Source organism: Pituophis catenifer, unplaced genomic scaffold (genome assembly GCF_029215685.1).
Source record: "Pituophis catenifer annectens isolate HBS135680 unplaced genomic scaffold, rPitCat1.0.hap2 SCAF_2, whole genome shotgun sequence".
NCBI lineage: Eukaryota > Metazoa > Chordata > Lepidosauria > Squamata > Colubridae > Pituophis > Pituophis catenifer.
The window spans coordinates 165,402,423-165,430,285 of NW_027256882.1; the positions used below are offsets into that span (position 1 = coordinate 165,402,423).

Here is a 27,863-nt window from a genome sequence, read left to right on the forward strand (position 1 = left end):
CTGAGGATTTAAATGGGACATCCGTCTTAAAAGTGGCGGGGTATAACTAGTGCGCCAGGGAAGCAGTGATGCTGAAGCATCTTGAGAGGGGGAAGAAAAGGGGATGCGAGCGGACGGGTTCTTGGGAAAAGAAGGCAACAGGTGGGGAGGGCAAAGTGCTCTCCGCCCGGATCTGACTGATGCTGCGCGTGTATTGTATAGGCAAGCTTGCTTTAAGAATCCGGATAAAGGAAAGTAGTCGGTCTTAATTCCCGATTTGTAGAAAAATCGGATGCGAGGAAAGTGGGAGACTGGAGAAATGGAAGTCACTTCCAAAGACCCCGGGAGTCTTTGCCTTCTACCTCCAATTGAGCAGCTGCGCTCCCAGCCAGATTCCCAGCTCGAGGGCTCCGCGCGCTCTTTCTCCCGAAGTTGCTCCTTGGAGAGCGAGAGATGGACGGGGCTGATGATGGAGATTCGTAGGAGGTCTGCCCAGCCGCCCGAAGCGGGAGGGGGAGATGGTACGAGTGTGCATGTATAGAGCTGGGGCTGGAGAGGGAAGAGGGCCACAGACCCCTCCCTCTCGTCTGGTTGCCACCCGTTTTGGCTGCAGGAGTTGGACTTGAGAAGATCGATCAGGAGGAGGGGTCTCTAACTTGGGGACAAGGCTGAAAGCTCAGGTTACAGCTCAGCTGGGGGCCAGGGGAGGACTGAGACCTGGGCATATACACGGGCTGCTAGAAGGCAGAGGGGAGCATCAGCCGCGGTGCTTCAGCCCAGAGCCCTCGGCATTAGCCGGGTTTCTCCTGGGCCTTTTGCTACTTTGGATTCTCTTGCTGTTTTTTTTTTTTTTTAAAGACCGCGGAGGATCAACTGCATGAAGGCTCGGTAGCCACTGGGGAAACTACCACCACTTACTATCATCATCACCTCCTCCTCCTCCTTCTTTCTCATCCACACAAAGGTCCTGCTGCATGTCTAACATTTAGACATGTTCAGCTTTCTGGATTCAAGGACTCTAGTGCTCCTGGCAGCTACTCAAGTAATTTTATTAACAGTTGTCAATTGTCAGAATGATATACGTAAGTTACACCTTTCTTTCTCTTTTTCTTGTCCAGAAAGCAGGGGGAAAGCAAAGTTGATGGGGAACAATAAATTAGGAGAGGGGGTGGGAAAAAAATCAGGAGAACAAGCAAACTTTTTTTAAAAAAAAAATCACTTGTGGGTTTGTACAATTCATCTTCCTCCTTTTTTTTTTTTTTTTTTTAATTTGATTTATATGCCGCCCTTCTCCGGAGACTCAGGGCGGCTTACAGTGCGTTAAGCAATAGCCTTCATACTTTTGTATATTTATACAAAGTCAGCTTATTGCCCCCACAAATTGGGTCCTCATTTAACCTACCTTAGAAAGGATGGAAGGCTGAGTCAACCTTGAGCCTTGGAGAGATTCGAACCAGCAGTAAATTGCAGGCAGCTGTGTTAATAACAGGGTGCTTTAAACCACTGTAGTACCAAGGCTCTTTGAGTTAATCTCCCTCCATCTCGTTCTTGCACTTGGTTTCTCTTCTTTCGGCTCCTCAAATTCTTTCCTGCTGCAGAGAGATGCTGTTCCACATCCTCATAATTAGTCTGAAATCCCAATCTGTTCTTTGTAATGCTTGGTTACTCAAAAACAAGAGCTGCACTTGGCACAATCTAATTCAACTGCTGTACCATTTCTTCTCTGGGCCTTCCAAACAGTGGGGTGAGCTGGGGATAAGGTATTATTATTATTATTATTATTATTATTATTATTATTATTATTATTATTATTATTATTAGTGTTTAAAGTGTTATATGCCTTTGTCTAAAGATCTCCAGAAAACAGTATGGTAAAAAGTCATATTCTCAACTCACAGAGGATAAATGACCCCTCCAACCTCTTGTTGGTGGAATGAAAGGGTTAACTGAATGATTTGTAAAGGGGCTCATTGAGGAGGGGGGGATCCAGACAAAAGAGAACATACCAGGAAGATTTGGGGAGTGGAGGTATCACAAAGATCTTTATCCATAAGATCTAGTATCTCTCCCCTAGTTCAGTTAGGGACGTGGAGTAAGGTGCAGATGGAGTTCCTGGGGAATTTGATAGCTAACAGATTTTTTTTTTTGGTAGCTGAAGGAGCAGAAGGAAAAATTTCCCCAACTCAAAAGAGGCCACCTGAGGGGTACAAAACATTCCAGAGGCACATCAGTCCATTTATTCTACTCTCACTCTTCACCCCCTCCCCCCACACACTTAGAGGCATGGGAATCCTTCCTGTGTATTAGGGAATTGTGTATAACCATCCCCATCCCCCTTCTTCTCCCCAAAGCTTTTATCAACTTTCCCTCCCAATCATTACAAAATTAGAGCCAAATTCTCCCTTTTCTGCTGCTGACTAAGAGAGCCTTTGTTGTTCGCAGTATTTTATTCAAGAGTGGGAAACTTGAATAGATAGAAACAATTCCTCCCTTCCTATATTTTGAGCAGGTTTTCTTTTGTTTGGATGCCATCCTTTCCTCTGTAATGCTCCAGATTGTAAATCAGTTGCAGGGATTATATCATGGAAGTGGGGTGGAATTTCCTTTTTTTTTTTGCTCCTGATCTCAGGCCTTGCTTTCTCCCAGTGCAAGATTCCAAAGAAAGAGTCTAATTCTTTTTACTATTAATATGCTATAATCTCTGCAGTTGGATCTTCTGAGTTGGTAAGAGAAAGAAAGAGCCTTGCACTGGTTTGCCTCAGGGTGGTTCAAGAAAGGGAACTGACATAGGTTCCTAGCCCTGCTGATCAAAAGGTATTGAGTTAGTTAGTCTATTCTTTGTTTCTAACAACCATAACAAGCTAGGAAAATACGGGAGGGCTACTACCAGTGGAAAAGAATAGCAGAACTGTGTTAGTTTATGGTGACCAAAACAAACAAACAAACACCAGGAGTCAGAGGTTGCACTTTTTCTGACTAACACACTTTTTTAAGAGGCACAAGCTTTCAGTGAACTAAGCAAGGGAAATTGCACACTGAAAGTAGCTTGGAAACACTCTGAATCTTGGGAGACGATTTGTAATTCCCAATCACAATCAGGTGTTCTTTCTCGTATTAGTCAGCTGGTCTGCAGTGTGGTAAGTGTAGTCTTTCTAAGTTTAGCATCTTTTCTCACATCTTTTGCCATGATTAAAGCACCATGGCTTGGAGATTGAGAAACATGCAGGAGAAGCGAAGTGTTCATCGGCAAATACCATTTAATTGTTTGTTTGTTTTTTTTAAAAAAAACATATTTTCATATTCTCATGAATGGGAAAGTTTTTAATCCAGGTGCTTATTTGGAGAGTATCATTTTTTCTCTTTCCTTGCTCTATGCAGGTTTATTTGCCTTGAGCAGCAATAGCTTCCAGATGCTGAAAGGCTGCCCATGTTTATTTAAAGTAGTCCCTATTGGAGCAATGTGAATTGCACTCTGTGTGCATTTGAGAAAAGGTCCATTCATGAGTGGAGGGTCCCTTGGGCTCCAACTGGCTCTGCTGACTTGTGCACAATAGCCCCCCTGTCATATCGTTGCTGCTGTCAGGCCTTTGCTAAGAAGTTAAAGAAAAGGGGAGGAGGGGAGGGGATGCAAGTGCAAATGAGGTGCATTTTTAATGTACTTTTTTCTGATCTCTTCCCTATGAAGTACAATTTCTGTTTCACTTAGCTAAGGGGGGCGGTATCAGAGAGAGAGAGAATGAGAGTTAATCTGATGTTTAAATTAGAGTACCAAAGTCTTCCTCTGCCTTCTGGTTTGAACTCTGCCACCACTCTCCATCTGCCATATCCTTCACCGATCTGACATTAGTTTGGTCTTCTGTTGCCTAATAAACGCCCTCCCCCCCCAAAAAAACTGGATTTTTAATTAGAAAAACACGTTTTACTCTTCCTTAGAGCTATCAAGAATTAACTCAGGTCACTACTGTTTTCTTAGATGTAGGTTCAAAGGGACTGAAGCAAATTGGGTGGCTCTAATATGCTCCCTTCCCCATTATAGCCAAGAATTAGTGTCAGGGGTTGCAAGGTGAATTAGTTATGTGGTCCAATATAACTGTTATAAATCCTAAACCTCTTCCGCAGAAATGCTATCAGTTCAGCCAAGTGACTCGTCAAACTACCATGAAATGAAGCTATGTTTGATTATAAGAGATAGTTTGCTAAACGACAAGGTCTGCTGAGTGAGGACTGAGGGAACTCTAGATCAGCAGTAGAGAGAGAGGGGAGCAACTACTATAACTGGGCTAAGACTTAGAATAAACATAATTTATACACCCGTGATTAGGTCTTAAACTTGCTGGGTATTTTTTATGAAGTTGGTATCAACTGTATCCAAGAGATAATATATAGCAAGCAAAATAAGTTTGATGTGGCAGGAAGTAATAAAGACAATGCAGGAACAATCTTGGGCAAGCAATCACTGCTTTAGCGGTTACCCTGGAAGTAACTCTAGCGGTTACCCTAGAATACCCTGGAAGTAACTCTAGCAATATCTTATAGGAATCTATTACTCTAATTACCCTATAACTATCACTGGGTAATACATACTGTTGCGTACAAGTAGGCATTATCCTGCAGCCGAGGTAACTAATGCCCTAGCCTTTATCTCGCAAATACCTACTACTGGTACCCTAGTTATTACTTTGCAAGTAATTATTATCTTGGCTCTTACCTTGCAGGTAGCTATAACCCAAGCCATTACTTCACAAGTAAGCATTGTCTTGCCTCATGGGTGGCTATAGCATCCTAGCACACCTCCCATAACTGATGGTGAGGATAAATGAAAAATGTGATGTGCTAAGTGTCTTGAGCCCACACACCTGGTAGGAAGGAACCCTAGAAGTTACTATATTTATTCAGCATCGCTAAGATCACAACTGGTGTCCTAGCTAGGATTTCGAGTAATACAATTCCAGAAGGGGTTTTCAGAGGAAGACAAAAATGATGATACAAGTATTTGTAAAACATTTCCTAAGAAGATATGCCGAAGGACCTTGGGATGTTCAGGCTGGAGAAACGAAAACTGAGGAGAGACACACTAACCATGTTCAGGTACATAAAGGGAAGCTAAGGGAAAGTGATCAAGACTGTTTTCCACAGCTATAGAAACTAGAACCACAAATAATAGCCTATAAATAAACAAAATGCTGCTACCTAGATTTGTCTTAAATATTTTCTGACAGTAAAATGTTTGTATCAGTGGAACAGTTTAACTGAGGGTTCTGGATTCTCCATCTCTGGATTTTTTTAAAAGGCTGGAGAGCTACCTATCATGGATGGTTTAAATTGTTTTTCCTGCACATTGCTGACAATTGGACAGATGATCCTCGTGATCCGTTCAGGTCTACACACTCTTATGATTCTTTAATAATCCCTCCACTGGAATGTGATTTTTGGAGTTTACATAGACTCCCAAGCCATGAGTGTTATCATCATTGTCGTGAGGAACCCTGAGATAAATTTATGGATACTGTTTATGTGGAGGTGGGGGGTGGGATTGGGAGCAACTAACCGAAGGCCTTTATCCTCTATTTGTGAAGAGCAAAATGCCCTCATAACCTGTGGGAAGTTGATGAGATGTTCTTGAAGGGGGCCGGTTGGGAATAATGGAGGCCAATGTTGGATCACTGGGACAAATGCTGCTATTTCTTTTGCTCTTGGTTTCTGCTGCATTTGTCTCTTAACCTGCTTTCTCCTTTCCCTTTCCTTCTGGCACAGAGGAGGCAGGCAGCTGTGTACAGGATGGGCAGAGATATAGTGATAAAGATGTGTGGAAACCCGAACCGTGCCAGATCTGTGTTTGTGACACTGGCACTGTCCTCTGCGACGATATTCTCTGCGAAGAAATGAGAGACTGTCCCAGGCCTGAGATACCCTTCGGAGAATGTTGCCCTATATGTCCAACTGATCAGCCCACCGCCAGTGGTTGTAATTTATTTATTTCTATTTCATATAAATAAATTACTTGAGAGATGATAGCACCAAAATAGAAAGATGAATAAGAGCCATGGATGTGACTCTCAGATGTTTTCGCATCCATGAAAGGCAATGGCTGCAAAAGGCTACTTCTCACAATTCCTCAAACTGTGTTTATGATGTAGAAGAGGTGAATTAATTGAACCATGAACGTATGACAGAAGAAAATGGGCAGCGTTGTTGATCAACTATTAACTTGTCTAAGGCAGCCGACACATTTATTAACAGTGCAGGCATTTTAGTGCTAGTCACATATCTAGAAATTTCAAAAGTTTTCCTCAGCAAGTAGAAGAAGAATGGTTTTAACAACCATTGCACCAACTTTTTCTTTTGCATTTACTGTTGCTTTAAAACATTGAGGAAGTGGGAAGAAGCTTCATAATGCTAAGTATGTCTTCCACTACACAATATTGAACTGTGATTTCTGTGTCAGAATTTATAGGGTGACCTAGACAATAGGAGGGTTTTTTTAAATAGTCCTATAGAAATGGAAAAGACTAATCAGGTATTGTTATCTGGTATTATCAGATGGCAAAATCTCTTCCATGGGATTTTTGAAGGACAGGGAATCTCATTCTCAATATCTAAATTTAATGATGTGCAGAAATCACATCTTGTGGCTACCATTAAAAAAAGTGATGCTGATGCTAAATGCATACCTATATAGTGTTTTATTAAAATACAATATTTTATTAATGTAATATTGTTCAATAAAAGCAGTATATGAGCAGCTAATCTGTACATCCTATTAATGCCAATGTGTATTTGGCACACATTTTCTAAACAGTACCCATTGCCTTATGCTTTAACAGCTTTCACTTAGTATGCCAATCAAATTTCTGTAAAAAAAATGATAAGGGCCAAGTATGGCCAAAATTATAAGAGCCAAGTGTCTTTCAGCTTTCCCTCTTTGATCAGCATTCCTACTGAAGGTTAGTGTTGTTTGGAAGGATGTAAAATGCTCGAGTAATTTTGGAGTTACTGAGCACATCAACAAAGAGATAGAAGTAGATAGCAGTTCTCCTTTTGGTAAAATGTGTTTATGATCACAGCAAAAAACATGTATGGTTCAACCTCAAGAAATCTATGAGGGTAAGCTAAAAAAAGTCAAGATACTAGTTTTGATTGGATGATCACAGCTGCCATTTTTTACATTTTGCACTCAACACACACACACACACCTGCCTAGCAGATAGCTCTGGCTCCTCCCATATGTTTTATCTCTTTGGAGCCTTAAAGTCCCTTAAGGAATTCCTGGTTCATTAATTGAGGGGTGGGGGAGAGTCCTCAAGCATCAAGAGGTCAACCTTTCCCCTTGTGTGAACTTTACAAGAATGACTTAACTTTCATACCTCAAGTTTAGGAGATGATTTATTAGGCTCCCTGCTTCACCTTGTGCTGCCTTGGGGCCCTGTTTTCCAGAGCAATGTCAGGAAAACACCCACCATTTTTCAGTTTCAAAAATAGCAGGTTTTTTTAAAAAAAGTCTTAACAGTAGATGAGGAATTGTAACTAGAAGTGGCCTTTTTTAACCCTTTCCCTTCTGGCTGTCTGAGGCTCCTTTAATTAAAAGGGAAGCATCAGAAGCAAAATAACAGGGAGACTGCCAGGAGGAGTAAAAGGGTTGAGATCTGCAAAAGTTAACCCTGTTTTTTTTTCTGTGCGTTGTTTTTTGCAATTAAGCTGATTGTGGCTTTAACCTCTGTGTTTTGCTCATGCATCTGTTTAAAACAAAAAAAAAAGCCTACACTTCTCCCTCAAAGCTATTGTTTGCTTATTTGATTGATTTAACCATGTTTAATGGCGGTGAATTTCACTGATTTTTAAAAAATATTTCATTGGGAAGTTGCTTGTAAACAAGTCACATTTTGGGAATCCAACTTCCTCCAATCAGTGGGATTCTCAGTTCTCTCCTTCCATCCTATGCAAATTTATTTGGAAGAAAATCCTATTGCTTTGATAAAACTGAACTGCAATTCCTGTGGGCAAAGTGGAATTAAAGTTAGCTAGCCTGCTTTAGCATGGCTTGCAATGAATTATTCAGAAGACTATTATTCTCTCTACACTCGCTTGTTTTGTTACTTTGCAACAGCCCTTACATTCCCAGTGTAAATCAAAATAAAATCCTATGCCCGTTGTATTCCTGGGACATCAGCATCTCCCACACAGCAGTGATTTGAAACAGGGCAGGCACCGAAATAAGAAAGCTCTCATGTCTGTTTCCTTGATCTAGGTACAGGTTACCCTATGTTTGTCTCCCGTGTTGTCACGTGCTTCATGAATGAACAGACTGAGGACATTTCTGAAAATTTTCATATATAGTTCTATTTTCAAAACAGTTCTATTTTCTGATGTTTTCTTCTTTTCTCTCTCTCCTTCATTCTTAACAGGGCAACCTGGTCCCAAGGTGAGACAACTGAACGCTATTAATAACCACCATTGCTTGTTAGCATGCCAAGGTTTGCCAACTATGTTAGAGGCGCAACAGGGACTTGCATCATTGGTTGCTGTTCAGTTGGCAGCTTTATTAATTTAAAACATGTCATTCATATAACTTTTGTCGATCTGCTTAAAAAAGAAGTGTAGAAGTATTACTTATCACTAGGTCCCCTAAAAGCTAATTTCTGCAGAATGAGATGCTATAAAAAGCACTGTTGTGGCTACACGTTCTTTGGGGTTTGACTTCAGCCTAAGGGAGAAGACAGCTCTTCAGAACCAAATGATGCAATAGATAGTTATCATGAATTATGACAGAATCTGGCTATGAACATGAATGGCAATCTGACAGCCTCCTACTGAAATTGATGAAATAATTGCTTTGTTCCAACCAAATGAATATTTTACTGACTTTACTAAGTCTGTTCATGTTTTAGGTAAAGTTATGCATACCGTAGTTGCAAAATTGGAGGTTAGATACTCTCTAACACTTTGAAACCTACACTTCCCACAGGCTATCTATGGCTGTAGCGTTAGAAAGTTAAGAATGTAGATGCAGAGTTCAAGATGTGGGAATTGACTGGCTTGGGATGTTTGGTTTGGTTCCGCCCCCCCCTAATTTTACATATTTTGTATCTGGCAGGGTCAAAAGGGTGAACCTGGTGATATCAAGGATGTAAGTTTCAAATTTAATGCATTCCTTCTAATTTTTCTTAAAACCTAGCTGTACAAAATATACCTTTGACTGAACTGATTTTCTGTGTGTTTTCTTCTTTCTCTTTTGGTCTAGGTTGTAGGACCGAGAGGCCCTCCTGGACCACAGGTAGTGACGTCTTCTGCTATCTTGTTTACATGTATTGAAAAAGAGGTTTTTTAAAAATGGGTTGTGAATGCTCTCGTTACCTTCTGCAGGGACCTTCAGGAGAACAAGGACCAAGGGGAGAACGTGGAGAAAAAGGAGAAAAGGTAAAACCAACTATACCTGTGCAGTGTTTAATGAACTAAACAGGCTGCAAGTCTATTTATATTTACCTCAGAGTCAATTCTAAGCAAAGTAGAGTTTGCATCCAATTCAGGGTGTCTAGTGCTGTAGTTGTAGAATACCATTGTCTATGTCAAATTAGTAATTTTTTGGAGATGTAACTCATCAAACCCTCAAGGCAGGTCCACCAACATTAGATCTTACAGTTTGTATTAAAATCATAATCATTCCAAGAAGTGTGGAAGAAGGTCACTTAAGACATGATTGGGTGTAAGATGCGGGATTAATAACCTGACTGAATGAATTTCTAGACACCTCCCTTACCTGCGAAATTGTTGAGTTTACTGAACCAGCCCAAGGCATTTGGCTGTGTGTAGCTGAGCCTTTCCCATACATACATCATTGCGTTCAGCATCCAAGTTGAACTGACAATTGAATTCTACTTCAGTGCTCACAGTGCAATAACATTCTTTAGTGCAAACAGACTAGTTTTGGGGGCACAGGATAAGCTACCTTAGGGTTTGCAGGGAGCCTGGTATTGGGATGTTCCTTGCTCTCCAAAACTTATCACTGGAGATAATTACCTATGACTATTCTGCAATAGAACAAGACATTCAAATTAGTAGACTTGTATGGATAGTACAGTATCTGGACAATGCCATTTTCCGCTTATATCCTTCCATTCCCAATGCTTTCTTTCTCCTCACAAAATCTATTGGTATATTTATGTGAGAGAGACATGACAATATAGCCATCAAATGTTTTGACTGGTAAGGTAAGGACCAAGTTTCTGGAAGTATTTTTCTTTTGTAGCCTTTGCTACATAATAATATACAGTTTCAATAAAAAGTATTGAATAGTGTAGGCTAGAATTCAATTGTAGAGTAATGAAATGGGAAAATCTGTGCTCATAATTTTATTCCTCTATGAAACTTAACTGACTGAATTTGAGCCAGTTGCTATCTGTATACAGTTTTTTTGTAAAGAGTATGAAAGGCATTTTAAATCTAAGATCAAAATGTTTCCCAATATTATTAAGAATTAAGAGGCACAATCTAATGGCATGGTATCCTATCCCATGCCAATTAAAATTAGTATACTGAGCAAAATTACTAATAATATAGGCATAGGATTGACACACTAAAATTTAATTTAGTTATAAACAATAAACAACTTTTAATGCAATGGAATTCCCTTTTGCGTAATTTTGAGTTATAAAATACTGTATAATAATAATGAGATAAACTGCATTAGAAGTAGTGGTTTTTGAAATTAAGTATAAGTGAAATGTTAACTGGACATAAGAGTGGACAGTTTGATATTCATGGAAGATCCTTCTTTCCTTCCTTCTTTCCTTCCTTCCTTCCTTCCATCCATCCATCCATCCATCCATCCATCCATCCATCCATCCATCCATAGGGTGCTGCAGGTCCACGTGGCAGAGATGGTGAACCTGGTACGCCTGGCAATCCAGGGCCCGCTGGACCTCCAGGCCCCCCAGGCCTTACTGGAGTGAGTATTCTTAACTTTAAGGAAAGTTTTAGTCTCATAGCTTCTGCATATGAATGTTACACAAGTCATGTAAATAGCTCTTTCACTGGGTCACCTCTTGAGAATTCCTAATGGAGAAGTCTTAATTCAGAATAACATGTGTAATGTGTTGCCTACATTTCAAATACCCAAAACAGCAAGTAACACTCGTGATTATTTTTTAATCAACTAACAAGGCCTTTGACCCACTCCCGTTGCTTTGCTCTGTGAGTCTCTCTGCATGAAAGAATAACGTTCCCTTGTGTTGAAAAGCTCCCTGCATTGCTTGAAGGGCGGGAAAAAGCATCATCATAATCTATAATAATACAAACAAAATTCCTCGCAGCATAGCTAGTTCATCATTACTAAGTTTATTTTTCTGTGGGCCGCCACAAAGAAGCATTGGTTTTTATGGAAGAACGCATTCTTAATTTTTGCCGGGTCAACAGAGGGGCACAACAGGGAGGGCCATTGTTCTTTGTAAATCCAGAGTGTGCCCCATGACCCAGAATCCTTTGTAACACTAGAGTGTTCGATGGGCTTCCTCAGCAGGCTGACTAAAATGGGAGGAATTCCCTTCAAGAAGAAAACTTTAGAGACCAAATGCCTTTGTCAGTATAGTTTGGACCAATAGCCCAGCAGTGAATTAGATATGCCCTAACTGATTGATTTCAGTAGGCATAATTGCCTCTGTTTTTCATTGTGTTACTAAGGTCCAACTGATAATACAAATGGCCTCTCGCAACTGTGGGATCTGCTGACTTTGCTTACATTAACAGAGAAATTACAAAACATCTCTACTTAATCTACTAATTATCCTCTAGCTCCTTTATAGAGAAATATTTAAAAGAGTAATGTCTAATCCTTGAATAAGAAAGCAGAGAAAGATCTAATTGTTTTTAATTTGGGGGGAGGTTTTAGAGTGATCAGGTGAGTAATGGCTAGGGACAAAAACATTTCCACCATGGGGGTTTCTATAAAATCGTTCATTAGAATCACTCACATACTTTAATCTCCTTCGCTGTGAGTCATGGATTTTTATTTGCAATGCAAAAACATGACCAGTAATAGAAATGTTAAATAGTATTTCTGGAGAATATGTACCAAGTTCTTATTCTGTATCTGCAGTAACTATTTCAACTTTGGATATACCATATTTTTTGGAGTATAAGACACCCCCCCCCAAAAGAGGGTGGAAATATTGGTGCATCTTATACACCGAATACAGCCATATTTGACCTCCTGAACCCCCACCCTGCATGTCCTGTTTTCGCCAAAAATGCCTGTTTTTGGCAAAAATGGGGTACACAGAGAGTTTGGGAGGCCTGCAGAGTGCTCCTGAGGCCTGGGGAGGGCAAAAACATTTTTTTCTTGTTTACCTCTTCGAAATCTTGGTGCGTCTTATACTCCAGTGCGTCTTATAGTCCGAAAAATACGGTACTTTATTATACCACTCATAGGGTACATTCACAAGGTCATATTCTTTTAGTCCAAATTAATATACTTTAACAACTAACTTCCACTTATCAGTAACACTGACAATTCAGCACAGAAGATGCATTGGAAAGAACAGAAAACACCCACTGTAATTGTTTCCAAGCTATTCTTTTGTATAGGATATGAATAGTTCTTAGGATAAGAACTACTCATCTTGATGTTACCTCTTAGAATGTGAAATTTAGGGTTGCTTTTCTGCTCACCCTTAAATGGTGACAAGATTTTTCCTTGAAAATATACTTAGCAAAATCCATATTTAAGTTACACTTAAATTATTCTAAGCACCTTTCTATAACTTGAGATTCATTGATTTACTTTACATTACAAACACCATGACTTCAAGAGTAGTTAAAAATCTCTTGTATTTTCTAAATAACTCTTGAAAAGTTGGGTAGTATTACTTTTATTTCTGCCACTATAGAGTTTCAATTCATATCCAATAAATGTTAAACGCTTTTGTAGTAGAATAATCAATTGCCAAATAAAATCCCCTTTTTTTCTATACCTGAAATTCTTTTCAGAAATACCTCCCGATAAAATATCTGCATGAGTTGCAGGGAGAGAGAAAAATGGTAAAAGAGAGCAAGCTTACCCAATTATTTCCCCCCTCTGTAACACGACAAAGATTGCCCATCAGATATAAAAGAAAGGCCTGTGCTTTTAAAAGACCTTCTTATATTTCATATGGTACAAGTGTTCTCCATTTAATCACGTCATATTCCGCATCTCACTGCAACTATGTTCCTTTTGTCTTTTGCAGAACTTTGCTGCTCAGATGGCTGGTGGATTTGATGAGAAAGCAGGTGGTGGGGGTGCTCAGATGGGAGTGATGCAAGGACCTATGGTAAGGATTAGGAGAGTGTGTACATTCCTTGAATATTTGCAGGACTCTACTGGTTTTATATCAACTTATGGGTCTTGGCCTAATATCCTCCAAAGAATCTAGTCACAGGGATGTCAAACTGGCGGCCCATGGGCTGGATGCATCACGTGCAGGCCACACCTACCCCAGCTCCACGAAGGGGAGAAACGTCACGGTATGTCATGTGACAGCACCGTGACGCAGCGAGTTTGACACCCATGATCTATTCTAGAGAGTTGATTTTAGTGAGACTGAGAAAGTTGAGTCATGATGATGGACAAGGCAGGTTTGGTAGGCTATAGCAACCTAATTTGACCTAGAGTTCACAACAGTTTTGCATATGCAAATGCATTTGATCCAAAACTCACATTTTATATAAAACAATTAAAAAATATTTTAATGGATATTTTGGTGTGAAATACGTTATTGGCTATCTTATATGCAAAAATGGAACAAACAAAAATAAACTTTCTAGGTGGGAAGTAATCACTTTAATAAGGTGATCTACATTGATTGCAAAATAGATTTTCAAAAATTTGATTCTCAAAATAATGACTTTTCTGCAGAAAACAGATCATGCGCTTCCTACTGGGCTTAGCCTTAGCGGTATCACTTGAGCCTGTGATTTCATTGGCCAATCATACTGAAAGGTGTGGGAGGTACTTTCTCATAAATTGGGCGTAACGTTACCCAAAGATTTTTTTTTTCAGTCTGAGGTTCTTTAAGAGCTAAATATTTCTTATTTGGGTGGGGGGAGAGCTGGGAATCTAATCAAGCTTCATCTACCTTAAAAATGTGGCTGCAGCTTTTGAATTTCATAGTTAATTTTAGACCTGATCACCTAAAGAACCATCTTAATGGCTGTTTTGGAGTTATGTGGATACAGGATTTTGAGGGTCCAAAAATAGACCCAGTCTGCTTTCTTTCTGAAAGAAATAGGTTCCTTGATGAGCCAGGAATGTTTTTCTATTATGCATTATGCATTTTGACAAACTTTAAAAAGATCAGGAAAATTGGTTGGCTATTACAGTATCAGCAATGGCTGTGTTGGTCATTTTATATTTCAAATTATTTAATTAATTATTTTAATTTTAATTTTTACAATGATACAGTGTATGCAGATTTACGAAGCAGATAGATATATTAATTTCCTTCTTTTAAGAAGACATCAAGAGTACTTTATGCTTGTTTTATTATTATTTAATCTTATTATTATCCTTTTGTTTTAAGCAAAACATTTCAGAAAAATTATAAATATAGGTAATTAATGGGGTTGTGCAATTTTTACTCAATTTGACAGTAAAGATTCCAAGCAAAGTACATTAAATTAATTTTATGCTATCAAAAAATCATATTGTGGTATGAGCTTTAACCTTAAAATTTTACAAGATATTCTTCAGATGGCCTTAATTTGAGGAATTAGGTTATTATTTATACATATATGATTCCTCCATCTTCTCAGTCAGTTTGCTTTATAACACTGCTTGTGTTTCTTTTGAAAATAAGAAACGGCACACAAATGTCTGTCACATACTTTATCTAGATTGTATCAGCCATTAAGAAATGGTTGATTAACTTTCATGGTGCAATCTAATAAATCAAGAATGGTTTTTAATCTCTTGATTGAAAATAAGATTATACCTTCTTCCATTTATTTTTTTAAATCAAAAGGATCCTACAAATTAGCAAACATTTTTAAAAAGTCTATAGACCATGTTACTCAAAAGAGTTACACTTCTAGTTTAATAACCAGTCAACTAGCACAGGATCAGGGCAAAATTTGAGGTTTTGAAGTGATTCCATGAAAGTCATAGTAATACCAATTTTCCTAATACCCCCAATCCCAGCAAAAATTGGTCCATTGTCAGGGTGATATTCTATATTGCTTGGGAAGAATTGTATGGACATAGGATCAATTGGACCTATGGTTTGAAGAGCAAAGACAGAAGGGTGATCTCAGAATCTCCCCACAGTTCCCGTGGAAACCACTTCAGGCCTTCCATTTTCTGCCTTGGGAGCCTTCAGACAAAAGTGCCCTGTTGATTTTAAAAAAGATTTTCTTAGTTTGCATTATCAGATTACTCAAGAACCTGAGCAGATTGTTGTAATGTGGAAGTGGTTTTAGAAAATAGCTGTAGGTCTTTGTTGTGTTTTTGTTTTTGTTTTTGCCAAAGTTTCTTGAGAGCAGGTGCCAAAATCTTTGAAACAGATGATTATAGATAGGGAAGTAATAGAGAGGGTTGTTTCAGGAATTCCCTCAGTATTTCCGTTGGACCAAGGGCTAAGGTTATTCAAAGACAGACAGCAGCTACTGTTCTTCAGGATCCACAAAACTTCCAGCAGGAAATTTCTGCTATCCAGCATTTCTTGGCAAGCTGTAAATGAAATTCAGTCTTTGTCAACATGGACTGTTTCCAAGAGAAGCCGTGTGTGTGTCCTTGTGTGAGTGTGTGTGTGTGTGTGTGTGTGTGTGTGTGTGTGTGTGTGTGCTTCTTTTTGCCTCAGCATGCAAAATAAATAAAATAAAAAAATAAATAAAAATAGTTCTGCGTGATACAGAGGGAGAAAGAGAGAACTAAAGGAACCAACATTATAGCAATAGCCATGAGATTAGACCTACTCTCAATCAGGCTCAACTCTTCTCTTGTGCTTCAATTATAAAACATAACAATATTGATATAATTGTTTTTTCTTTTTTTTATTATTATTTAGGGACCAATGGGACCACGGGGTCCTCCAGGACCATCAGGATCTCCTGTGAGTATAGAATTCGATACTTTCCTTAGATGACCTTGTATGTCCTGAAAATAATACAGTAGAAAAATAGAAAGATTGTTCTATCTTGAGATGATCACTGACAATGCTTCTACCACCATTTTTCAGGGCCCTCAAGGATTTCAAGGCAGCCCTGGAGAACCCGGAGAACCTGGTTCTGCGGTGAGTATCCAGGAAGCAGGGTTGTCTTAACCAAAAGACAAAATGTGCACGATATATTCGGCAGAAAAAACTGACATATTGCTATATTTTAACTGCCATGTCTGCCTGCAGAGATTTCTCTTGAACCTTCAGCCAATAGGAGAACTGATTGAAATACCCAATCTAAGAATTCTTAAAAAGTGTGATCATCAGGAAAGATAAAAGCACTGTGCCTTCTTCAGTGTTACATATAGCACACTGAGAAAGTTGGGGATCTTGTTTAGGAGGAAAAAATGGTATCCCTGGTTGAATATGATGGTTGTGTGGTACAGGTAATCCTTGACTTAAGATCACAATTGAGTTCAAAACTTCTGTTGCCAAGCGAAACAGTTGTTAAATGTTGCCGCATTTTACAACCTTCCTTGCCACAGTTGTTAAATGTATCACTGCAATTGTTAAGTTAATAACATGATTGTTAAATGAATCTGGCTTCTCCATCGGATTTTCTTGTCAGAAGGTCACAAGCGGTGATCACATGACCTGGGACGTTGCAACGTTAAATGATGCATCAATTTTCAAAACAGGCATAAATATGGATCCATCGAGCGAAGGGAAGATAAGAAGTCTGCCCTTTTTAAACACAGCTCAGTAAAACCCCTTATTACCTTAAGAGTAGCACAAGGAACAATGTACACTTTCAGGAAGAAATGGTCTGCGTTTAACAATTTTTCTCCTGTGTATATTTCCTCTCAGTCCTTTCCCTCAGAGCAATCTTGTCCGATGGCACTAATTTTAATCCTGGGTTCAAAAGAGAGAAATGGGAACAATAACGGAGCATAGGGTGGTCGCGTCTTGGGGAGAGAGAATTGGAGATAACCATCCCAACTTCCTAGTTTGTTACTTTGCCTCACTTTAGCAATATGAAACCAACAATTCCATTATAGAGGGTTTGGGGAGGTGGATATGCTATTTAAAGAGCAGAGGCTTATTACAGATTTATAGGACCTTAGCCCAATCAGCCAGATATTATGAGCCTTGGGATTTTTTAATCACCTTGTCTGCATTGATCTATTTGAATATTATAACCAGCATTCTTAGCCCAATTTACATTCCTTAACTTGCTCTTCCTCTATTTCCAAATCTCAACAAAAGTTTATACATTTTAGCAATCACGTGTTCATGATTTGTACAGAATTCATTTTCAGATTTATCCCATTCTGTTCCTAGTAACTTTATATTAAACCTCTCTGCATTGTGCGTATAGGAACCATTAAAACTAAAACTATATGACTCTCTTTATATGTTAACCATTTTGTCTTTGGTTAGAGAGAAAGAACCATGTTTCATGAGCTGAGGCCAACAAAAGTATTTTGGGTATAATCTGGGTTTGTACCTGTACTATATTTGTAGTATGGAATTCACAATATGATTTTTAAAAATCTACATGTACTTTCTTTGTCATGCCATAACTAATCATGCCACCCAAGCTTCAGACAATGATCTGCCACATTTAAAAATCTTTTATTTCTTAACAAAAGCCATTCCTGCATCTAAAACAAACATCAGGCAGCAAAATACAGTTTAAAATCAAGTAATCCCAGTCCTTCTCTTTTGTTTCTATCTTGGAGAATCTCTCATTTAATCCTTGTTTTTTTCCCCTGCCATATAAATCTGGATATGTCTTTTTGTCCCTGTTTAAATGATGCATCAATTTTCAAAACAGGCATTGTCTGAAACAAGAAGAACATTCTAGATAACACATTCATTTTTACCATAAAAATTCTTCCCAACAATGGTAATTGTCATTTCCCTCATCTTGTTAAATCTTTCTTAATTTAATTCCATACTTTAAAAGAAATTATTTTCAAATAACATACAAATCTTATTAGTTATAATGATACCCAAATATTTTATTTTTCTCAATCCGAAAACCTGTTTTCACAGACAATTATTTTTGGATTTCATATCATCTCCCAACATCTTTGTTTTTTCCTTATTAATTTTAAATCCAGTCAATGCACCAAATTCTCTTAATTTTCCCATTAATATGTCTATCTCTTCTAACGGGTTTTCCAAAATTAAAACCAAATCACTGGTGAATGCCCTTAGTTTATAAACTTTATAATCTTTTTAAACTTTAATTCCAGCAACACTCTCATCTTGTCTTATATCTGTATTCAAAGTGGGTATCTCTACCCTTTTGTATCTCACAAGACTTGGTCAATTCCTCATTCACAATTATTTGTTGCTTTGTGACTTATACAGCTACAATATTTCATGTACTGTAATAAAGTTCTCTCTGAAATCCGTATCTTCCAAAATTTTAAACAGAAAATTCCAGTTGAAATTATAAAAAACTTTCTCTGCATCAAGAAATATGAAGGCAGTTTATTTTTCATTGTATTGCTCCAAGTATCTAATACATTAAGAACATTTTTAATGTTATCTTCTAATTGCCACATTGATCTTCATAGATAACATAGAATATTTTTCAATCTTTCAGCTAAAATTATGAATATCTCATAATCATCATTCAGTAATGATGATATTGGCCTATAATTTTTTTTGGCAAAGTCAAATGCCATCCTTCTTTAGGAATCAGTGCTATATATGTTCCTGTCCATCATTTTTTTTTTTGCAAAGGTAATAAAAGGTCATCTTCAAAATAATTATAATAAGAAGCATATGATCCATTTGGACCATAGGTTCTATTTATATTTGGGTTTTTTTTATAGCATCACAAATTTCCCTTATTGTTATTGGTCCCTTCATTGTTCATCTTCGGGCATTTGTTGACTTGGTAGATCTTTAAGAATACTTCTTAAAGTATTCATTTGTCCTTGCAAATGAAATTTCTTCTCTCTAAAATAGCATTGTATAATACCGCACTGATGAGATTTTCTTTCAATGCATACACTATTGATCACCATAATTTTCTCTTTCTGTGATTTTAATTTTTTCCCCTTTTCTTTTCTCAGGAATTTTGCTGAGTCAAAATTCCGTTGTGTAACAACATTCCATTTTATTTCCCTCTCTCTCACACAATTAACATAGAAAGCTGACACTGTAGGAGTTTAATTTGCTATGGGATTTTTCTCTCTCTCTCCAGAGATCTCATTAGTTTATTCTCTTTTCTCTTTATATTTAGAATTATTGTATATTTTCTTGTCTCTTTTTTGTTCAGTTGATTACTCTGTTGTATAAATTGTCCTTCCATAAATGCTTTGCAGTTTTTTATTTTTCTGAATTTAAAGTTTTATTTCATATACAGTACTTTATTATATTTTTATACCTGGATATTATTTACTGGGCACCATATTTTAAGCAGATATACTTTTTTTATTGCCCCAGTAATTAAAATAGGCATCTACAACTTTATCAATTAAACTATTGAGCTATGGGGGAGGGTCATGGCAGTATGACATACAGGTTATCTGAAAGTTGTGGGCATTTCCACACAATATATTTGCAACCCTTCTAGATTAGCTTGACATCTAGGCAATTCCATGTCTTTGGCAGTTGAGTCAATTTGTGGTTGGTTTCAACTATACTGTACAAAAGGAACTATTCTAAGGCCAGTTTCCAGATGGAAATGCTTGGTATTGAGGACAGGCCATTCCCACGTTGCAGTGTACTCTTGCCACCACCTCCATTGAGCTCTTGACTTTCAGCTAGCCCAAAATATCCTGTGAAGAGAATGTTGGCTGAACAAGTTCCTTAATCTCATAGCTTGCCCAAAATGAATAGGGTGAAAATGATGAGACTTGAGCATTCCAACTGCCTACAAAGACCTTCAGTCTGTTAGGTTCTTCTTTCCTTCCTTTAAAGAGGGGATGAATGGATTTTTAATTTTTTAGAATTGTGGTTGTTAAACCTGTAGCTGTTCGGGTAGGAGCAACTATTTTCTTTCCATATTCCCAACATTTCTAAATTGGCAGAATTCAAATACAATTTTCAAGTCATGTACAGATCATTTAGAGGGATCGGGGATGGGAAGTCGCAGCAGTATGGAAATGTCTTTTAGTCATTACCTTATCTCATCTGGCTTTTTTAAAATCACTTCCCTAGTTTGTAATTGTGGGTGTACTATTTAAAGAATGCCTGAACAAATCCAACAGATGTCAGTTCTTGAGACCTACAGTTTGCTATCAATGGTCACGTATATTCAAAGAAGTAGCAGGAAGCTTATGTATAAAGATCAGTGGGCCTATATATCTAAAATAAATTTCCCGCACGGACTGATCCAGGCTCAGATTAATGGTAGGAAAGAAATTGTTGATCCAGGTGGAAGGGGTTAAGGAGTCTTTTTTCTTTGGATCAAGGTGAGGAAGATATCAATAGAGAAGAAGCTAGGAATAGAAGATGAGGATTTGTGGTTTAAGTCTGGTATAAATACATTGGCACACAATGAAACTACATTGTCGTTCTCAGTTGCCTCTGTGAATAAGATGATTTTGAAGGTTCATGCATGATGTTGATTGAATTCTACATTAATAGCTACTGAGATGGAATTGCTTGGAAAATTATAAATGTATTCTCATTTCTTTAGAAAGAATATAAAATCCTGCAAATTACTGAGGGCAATTTAAAGTTTCGTTTTGCATAGGAAAACAATTTCAGGATATAATGAAGCTTAATATGGATCTGCTTCTGGGAATGGAAGTCCAATGTAGCATTTTTGCTGCACGCTATCAATCAGAAAGAGCTCTGGGACTTCAAAAAAAGCTTCAGAGGCCCATACCTTTGCCTTATTGATTTTATAAACATAATTTCAACTTGTATTTGTTTGCTTAAAATAACTTTTTCAGGAACATATCTGATTTGTGAGTTCTTAATCTTTAATCTTTGTAGTTATTATTTCATTGCCGAGAAATTAGAGATGTTTTATGTGTGAACAATCTTCAATAGATTTTTATTGAAGTTTGGACTTGACTTGTAACTATATAAATATTACATATACTGTACATCATTTATACTTTATACCATGCCTATTTATACTAGTTGCCTTAATATGTGATTAAATTTGCTTATTAAAACACCCCCACCAATAACTAACTGAAGGAAATACCAATTCAAAGCAGAACTAAGAAAGGTTATGAAAAGCATGCAAGCTGTAATTCTATTCCTAAAATGATCCTTATTTATTATTATGATTGATTGCACAGTCAGCCAGATGTTTAAACTGGATTTGGCATTTTTATCTATGCTGAGTTTTTCCCAAGCATCTGGTATAGGCAGATGTTGGTATGTTGGAGAGTGTTGGTAGTGTAACTGAAGAACCATTCACTAGTGGGTTCAGGAATATGACTGATCATCCTTAATCTGTTGGTGTACCTCTACAACATCACATCTTTATATCTACCATGCATTAATTGAAAATGTTGCTTTGTCTTCCATGAATTTGGCTATTCCCCTTTTAAGTTTGTGGTCATTACAACTCCTGAGCTATGCATTGTCTACATATTAATCTTTATTTTTATCTGTCCTGAATCTCCCACTGTTTGCTTTTAATGAATAATTCCAGGTCCTGTATTACAGCAAATAATATTTTTTTCCTTTTCCACACAAAGACTGGTATCCCTCTTACTAAGCAGTTGTACTGTGATAAACTAAATTGCCGGAGATCATAGAAGATTCCTTGTTAATACACATGGTAGATATCTTTTCGCTTGGTATTGAAAAGCTGTTTTCAAGGAAATTGGTGCTTAAATCCCTGAGTCAGATGTAGGAAGAAATAACATGACTTGGGTAGTCCTCAGATGAGGCAGAATTTGAACCTAGTTTATGGTGAGTTTAATATTCAAGGAACCAGGCAATGTGTCCCACTTTCTCATTTGTTGCTCAATGCCATACCAAGTCTAGGGTGTATCATTACAACCCCTTATTTCATATTTCATTCTTCTCAGGGTGCAATGGGTCCCCGTGGGCCACCTGGATTACCCGGAAAACCAGGAGAGGATGTGAGTATTATTTTCTTAAACATCCCAATATTGAGATCAGCATAGGTTAATTAGCTTAGGTGAAGGAGGAGTTTGCTAGAAACGTTACATTCAAATGTTTATTTAAAGAATATACCTTGATGTTTATATCATTTACCCTACTCCAATATATCATTTGTTCTCAGAAGGGAGATGTGGATTCTAATATAATTATGCTGAAGAGGAAGGTATTTGTAGACTTTGACAAAAGCCAAGGTCTACAGAGGTATACCATTTAAAAGAAAGAATGAATTGTTGCATCACAACCCACTGAGAACACAAATGCAGAATGACAGAACTGGAAGGGACCTTGGAGGTCTTCTGGTCCAACCCCCTACTCAAACAGGAGACTTTATACTATTCTGGACAAATGGCTGTCCAATCTTAATAACCTCCACTGTTGGAGCATCCACAACTTCTGTAACCAAGCTGTTCCACTGATTAATTGTTCTCACTGTCCGGAAATTTCCCCTTCTTTCTAGGCAGGATCTCTTTCTATCCATTACTTTTTGACCTGCCTTCAGGTGCTTTGGAGAAGAAGGTCGGCCCCTTCTTCTCCGTGACAGCCTTTCAAATATTGGAAGACTGCTATCATGCCACCCCTTGACCTTGTCTTCGTTAGACTAAACATATCCAGTTCCCCTAACAGTTCATTAACTGAGAATGTTTACTGGCTGATCAGCTGTTGAGAAGAAAAACAACAACCCAGAAAGCTAAAAAGTAGGCAAGAATTAAGTAAAAAGGGACATGACTGTCCCCTACCCCCAGCCAGGAACACCCCACATAACACTATTTTTTCCCAGATTCTGTTTGTCAGTCATATGTGTACAGTACATACACAGGTACACTCATACATTGACATTTAGAATGTCCCAATTGCGTAACCCTGAAATAGACAATTCCATGGCATTAATCTGCTTCTGAGCATACAGTATGTATATTTATATATATATATTTAGAAATGAACTGTTAAGCATATACAAAATGAAAATATCCAGTGAAAACATTGAAGCGATGAGGGCCTAAGTTTAGTTCTTTTTCATTTAAAAATGATACCTTATCTAATTTTGGGGCTCTTGAGAAGGAGGAAGAACAGTCAAGGGTTGTCTGATTCTTCTGTATTTCTCTTTGTGCAAGGAAAAACACATCCCGTACTTTTAAAAATAAAGATGACTCTCTGTGTTTGCAATATTTTGACAATAGAATGCTGGACTTTATCATAGATCAGGCCCAGCCAAGCAGAGTCTTGATGAGTCTTATCCACTTTTTTGGTGATATATTTTGTGTAAATGGGATCCTTGCTAAATAAAATTGCATCCACTTTGGTTTTTTTTCAGGGTGAAGCAGGCAAACCTGGCAAATCAGGAGAGCGTGGATTACCTGGACCTCAGGTATGGCTGTGTCCTCCGTATCAGTATAGATAGTTAGATTCAGAAACCACAATCCTCCAATTTTATCTTACGGGTTATAAGAGGCACAGTATAAAATTATAGTCTTTGGAGCCAAAGTGTCTTTCTTTTCTCTTCCTGGTGACAGGCTGAAAATTGCAACCTTCATGATGCTAAGTGGGCAGTACTAACATCCTGATTTTTGAGTACCTTTACTGCAGCACTGTAATTCTGTATATCCTAAAGTGAAAGGACTGATGTTAAATCAGGATACTGAAAGGAGGAAGTAAATAACAGGGAGCAAGCAAAATATTCCTACCTTCCCTTTAATGATGAAGATAATCAGATTGAGAAGGAAATGAAGGGTTATAAAAGCCCTTTTTTGACAGACTTTGTTTTCTTCTATTATGATAAACGTCTGTGGGTCCGATTGATCTAGGTTCTATGTAAATGACTATCGCATTAGAAACCCAGTTTTTCCTTTAGCTTTTGCAGATATTGTACTTTTATGAAGTTAGTAGCAATGTAGGAATCGTTGCATGTGTGTTTTAGAAAACGTGTCTATTTTTTTTAACTAATTAATTTCTCATTTAAATTTAGGGTGCTCGAGGTTTCCCTGGGACCCCAGGTCTTCCTGGTGTCAAAGGTCACAGAGTAAGTTTGTATTTTGCAGATGAGATTTTTAAATTTTAATTTAATTCAGAATTGATCCCTATGCTTCTTTCTCTCTCTCTCTCTCTTCTAGGGATATCCTGGTTTAGATGGCTCTAAAGGAGAAGCTGGTGCTCCAGGTGCTAAGGTAGGACTGAGAATTCCCATCCTAAGATATGATTGGTGAAAACCCTGTTATTTTTAGCATATTGTTAAGCTTACATTTATTTATGCATTTAATTCATTTCCCCTCCCCCCTCCCATATATATAAAATTATAACTTATCATTTCCTACTTTTTAAAAGGAAAGCTTCAATTATGTTGAATCCAATGGTTGCAGGCAGGAAGAGCAATATTAACCATTCCTAGATTGAAATTCATTTGATAGAAAAACAATTTCCGCTGTCATTTTGCTAGCCTAGATTTTTTTTTTCCAAGGAAGTTCCATAAAAAGGAGCAGATAGGGTTATTGTAGAAGGGAGGAACACTCCCTGTTAAAAGGATGCTGATTTCTACTGATACAGAAATCAGTTCACCAGAGATGGCAAGTTTTACAAATCAGACACTATAAACAATGAGACTGGTAATCAACCTCTACTTCTATATAAACATTTTTAAAAGGAATTTTACATTTGTTTTCACTTTTTAAACTATCCAGAAAAAACTGTTATTGGAGAACAGTTAAATCATGATTATATTAATTATGCCATATTGATACAGTGCATACTTCTACTGTAGATGTATTATTTTATGGCCACCAATTGGTGTTCCTTTTGCTAACCTCTGTGATGTCACTTACCCATTGCATTATGATATCTCTAGCCATCCTATTCATCTTAAAAACAATTGGTAGTGTATATTAAGACACTTAAGAAATATGCATGAGGATTCCCAGGACACTTACGTCCTACTTTATGCTGTGATAGACAGACAATCAATCAATCAATCAATCAATCAATCAATCAGAATAGAGCTGGAAGGGACCTTGTAGGTCTTCCAGTCCAACCCTCTGCTCAAGCGGGAGACTCTATCATTTCAGACAAGTGACTTGTCCAGTTTCTTCTTAAACACCTCCAGTGATGAAGCACTCACAACTTCTGAAGGCAAGCTGTCCCACTGATTAATATTTTTAACAGTTGACACTTTTGAACGGTTGATAGTTGATGCTCATTTAATTGCTTATACAAAATAACGTCAAGCTCTAAAAACCAAGAAAAACATGCTAAGTTTCTTCTAAGCAGTTTCCTTTATAGTTCCTCACCTACAGAAATCTCACCAAACTAAAGGAAACTATTTGCATCATTAAAAATATATTCTGAGAACTTCAAGGGAGGAGGAACTGTCTTGACCTCTGCCTCCCAACCCAACTATCTAAATTTTGCTATCTAAATTTTGCTCCTCTGGAATATAGAATCTCCCTCCAGGGAATCCAGAGCACATTCCACCTCAGTAACTTCCAGTTCTAGAAAACTGGAGTTCTTTTGCAGCAAGAGAATTCACCTCAGGTAGCCCTTGTTTAGCAACTGCCTGATTTAATTAACTACCGTTCACAGTTCTGACTGTGATGAAAAAGTAACTTTGAAACCAATGTTCACATTTATGATCTTCGCAAGTCTGTAAAGCAAAGGAAAGCTGAAGTAAGATAAGCTTTCACTTATCTTGGTTGGTTTCACTTAGCAACTGCTTTGCTTAATGACTGAGTTGCAGATCCCAATTATGATCACTAAAGAGAACTCCCTGTACTCCCTGAAGAGTGATTAAGTGTCATAAAAACATGACTAACTTGGTACCAAGCTGGAACTGACTCATCTCTTACAGAATCTAATAGCTAGCTATAGGGCAGTGATGGCTAACCTTTTTGCCATCGCGTGCCAAAAGCGGGGGGGCACGCACCCACATCCATAATTCTATGTGCTCCGCACATGCATGTGCAAACCCCCCCCCCTGTGGTCCCCCCGCTTTTGGCACTTGATCCGGCCCTCCAGAGGCCGGAAATGGCCCATTTGCTGGCTTCTGGAAGTTGGCAAATGGGCCATTTCCAGCCTCTGGAGGGCCTTTCAGGGGAGTGGGGAAGGCTGTTTTCACTCTCCCCAGGCTCCGAAAGAGGCTCTGGAGCCTGGGGAGAGCAAAAAATGGGCCTTTTGGTCCTACTGGAAGTCGGCAAATGGACCATTTCCGGCCTCCAGAGGGCCTTTTGGGGGGTGGAGAAGGCCGTTTTCGCTCTCCCCAGGCTCCAGAGCCTCTCTAGGAGCCTGGGGAGAGTGAAAACAGGCCTTCTCCACCACCCCCCAGGCCCTCCGGAGGCAGGAAACCCCCTGTTTCCCTACTTCTGGGTGGCCCAGAAGGCCTGAAAATCAGTGCACCGGAGCTGAGCTCATGTGCCCACTGATATGGCTCCGCGTGCCAGCTGTGGCACACGTACCATAGGTTTGCCATCATGGCTATAGGGCATCCTCTAATGAAGATGTGTTGAAATGGCCAGCCATCAGTTAGCTATTGATGTGAATTTCCATGCTTGTGAATTGCCCTCTAGTGTTCCCTTGATGCGAAAGGTAGTAATGATTTTGCAGCTGAGGCCAACCACGATGTCCCAATCTGTTTTATATTTTCTTGGGCTGTTTGATGACACAGATTTCTAGTTTACCATTGTTTCTTTTTTCTCTAGGGTGAAGCTGGATCTTCTGGGGAGAATGGTTCTCCTGGTCCTATGGTGAGGATCTATTGCTCAGTTATTTTTAATCATTATCACAACACCAACATTGTAAGTTGGCCATTGTCCATATCTGATTATCCATATAGAGCAGGGGTGTCAAACTCACGGCCCGTGGACCAGATGTGTCACGTGATGGCCCCACCCCCACCCAGTTTAGCGAAGGGGAAAAAAGTCCTGATGTGTCATGTGACGACGCGAGTTTGACACCCCTGATATAGAGTGTCAGCGTTCCAGGAAAACCCCAATTCCAAGTAAAGACGCGGAAGCAAGCATTTTCCAAAGTTCTCTTTACTAGAATAGGTAAACTGGCACATCTGGGAAAACCTGAATCTGAAAAGCCCGGGTTTTCCTTCAGTAAGTCAAAGCTCCCAAAACCATCCCCTTTCTCCCTAGTCAATCACATGCTCCAATTAACGTCCATTCCATCTCGACCACTCCTTCTCCAGATGCTGGATCACCCTGACCTTGACCGACAGGAAGAATGCTATTATGTCTACTAACCCCCTCTCCTAAATCCCCCCTCCTACTTTCCCACACATGAGGAGGTGGCAGCATTGAAGCTTCCGGCCTAATATGGCTTCCAAGGCTGACATAGAGCATACTTTGTCTATCTACATATCCCTTCTTTGCATCCCCAATAGGTTAATGCAAACAAACTGCATTTACATTTTGAGTTCCATGGAATCTAGATGACACAGGTAGAATTCTCATGTAAAGTAGTTTCCTACCCATGCTTCCTTAGTCACAGCATGTGTGTACTCATGCACAGTATCAATCACGGAAAATGCATACACACAAATAGTAGAGTCCTATAGTATTCAGATCTCTCTCACTGCATCTCTTGCTTGTAGGCATTTCATTGGTGAATTATTATTATTATTTATCGCATGGCCCATTCACATCATATTTTGATGAAAAC

At 38.5% G+C, this 27,863-nt stretch overlaps 1 protein-coding gene across 1 annotated transcript in view; it reads left to right on the forward strand.

Moving 5' to 3' along the window:
• The first annotated feature begins 970 nt into the window (after nucleotides 1-970).
• COL2A1 (collagen type II alpha 1 chain) overlaps nucleotides 971-27,863 on the forward strand; it is an 89,017-nt gene continuing 62,124 nt past the window's right edge. Inside the window, exons 1-15 of the mRNA XM_070934977.1 lie at nucleotides 971-1,061; nucleotides 5,734-5,940; nucleotides 8,382-8,398; nucleotides 9,071-9,103; nucleotides 9,218-9,250; nucleotides 9,340-9,393; nucleotides 10,829-10,921; nucleotides 13,197-13,280; nucleotides 16,011-16,055; nucleotides 16,182-16,235; nucleotides 22,121-22,174; nucleotides 23,530-23,583; nucleotides 24,181-24,234; nucleotides 24,326-24,379; nucleotides 26,897-26,941. Coding sequence (XP_070791078.1) covers nucleotides 971-1,061; nucleotides 5,734-5,940; nucleotides 8,382-8,398; nucleotides 9,071-9,103; nucleotides 9,218-9,250; nucleotides 9,340-9,393; nucleotides 10,829-10,921; nucleotides 13,197-13,280; nucleotides 16,011-16,055; nucleotides 16,182-16,235; nucleotides 22,121-22,174; nucleotides 23,530-23,583; nucleotides 24,181-24,234; nucleotides 24,326-24,379; nucleotides 26,897-26,941 — 972 coding nt within the window. The remainder of the gene's footprint in view (nucleotides 1,062-5,733; nucleotides 5,941-8,381; nucleotides 8,399-9,070; nucleotides 9,104-9,217; nucleotides 9,251-9,339; nucleotides 9,394-10,828; nucleotides 10,922-13,196; nucleotides 13,281-16,010; nucleotides 16,056-16,181; nucleotides 16,236-22,120; nucleotides 22,175-23,529; nucleotides 23,584-24,180; nucleotides 24,235-24,325; nucleotides 24,380-26,896; nucleotides 26,942-27,863) is intronic.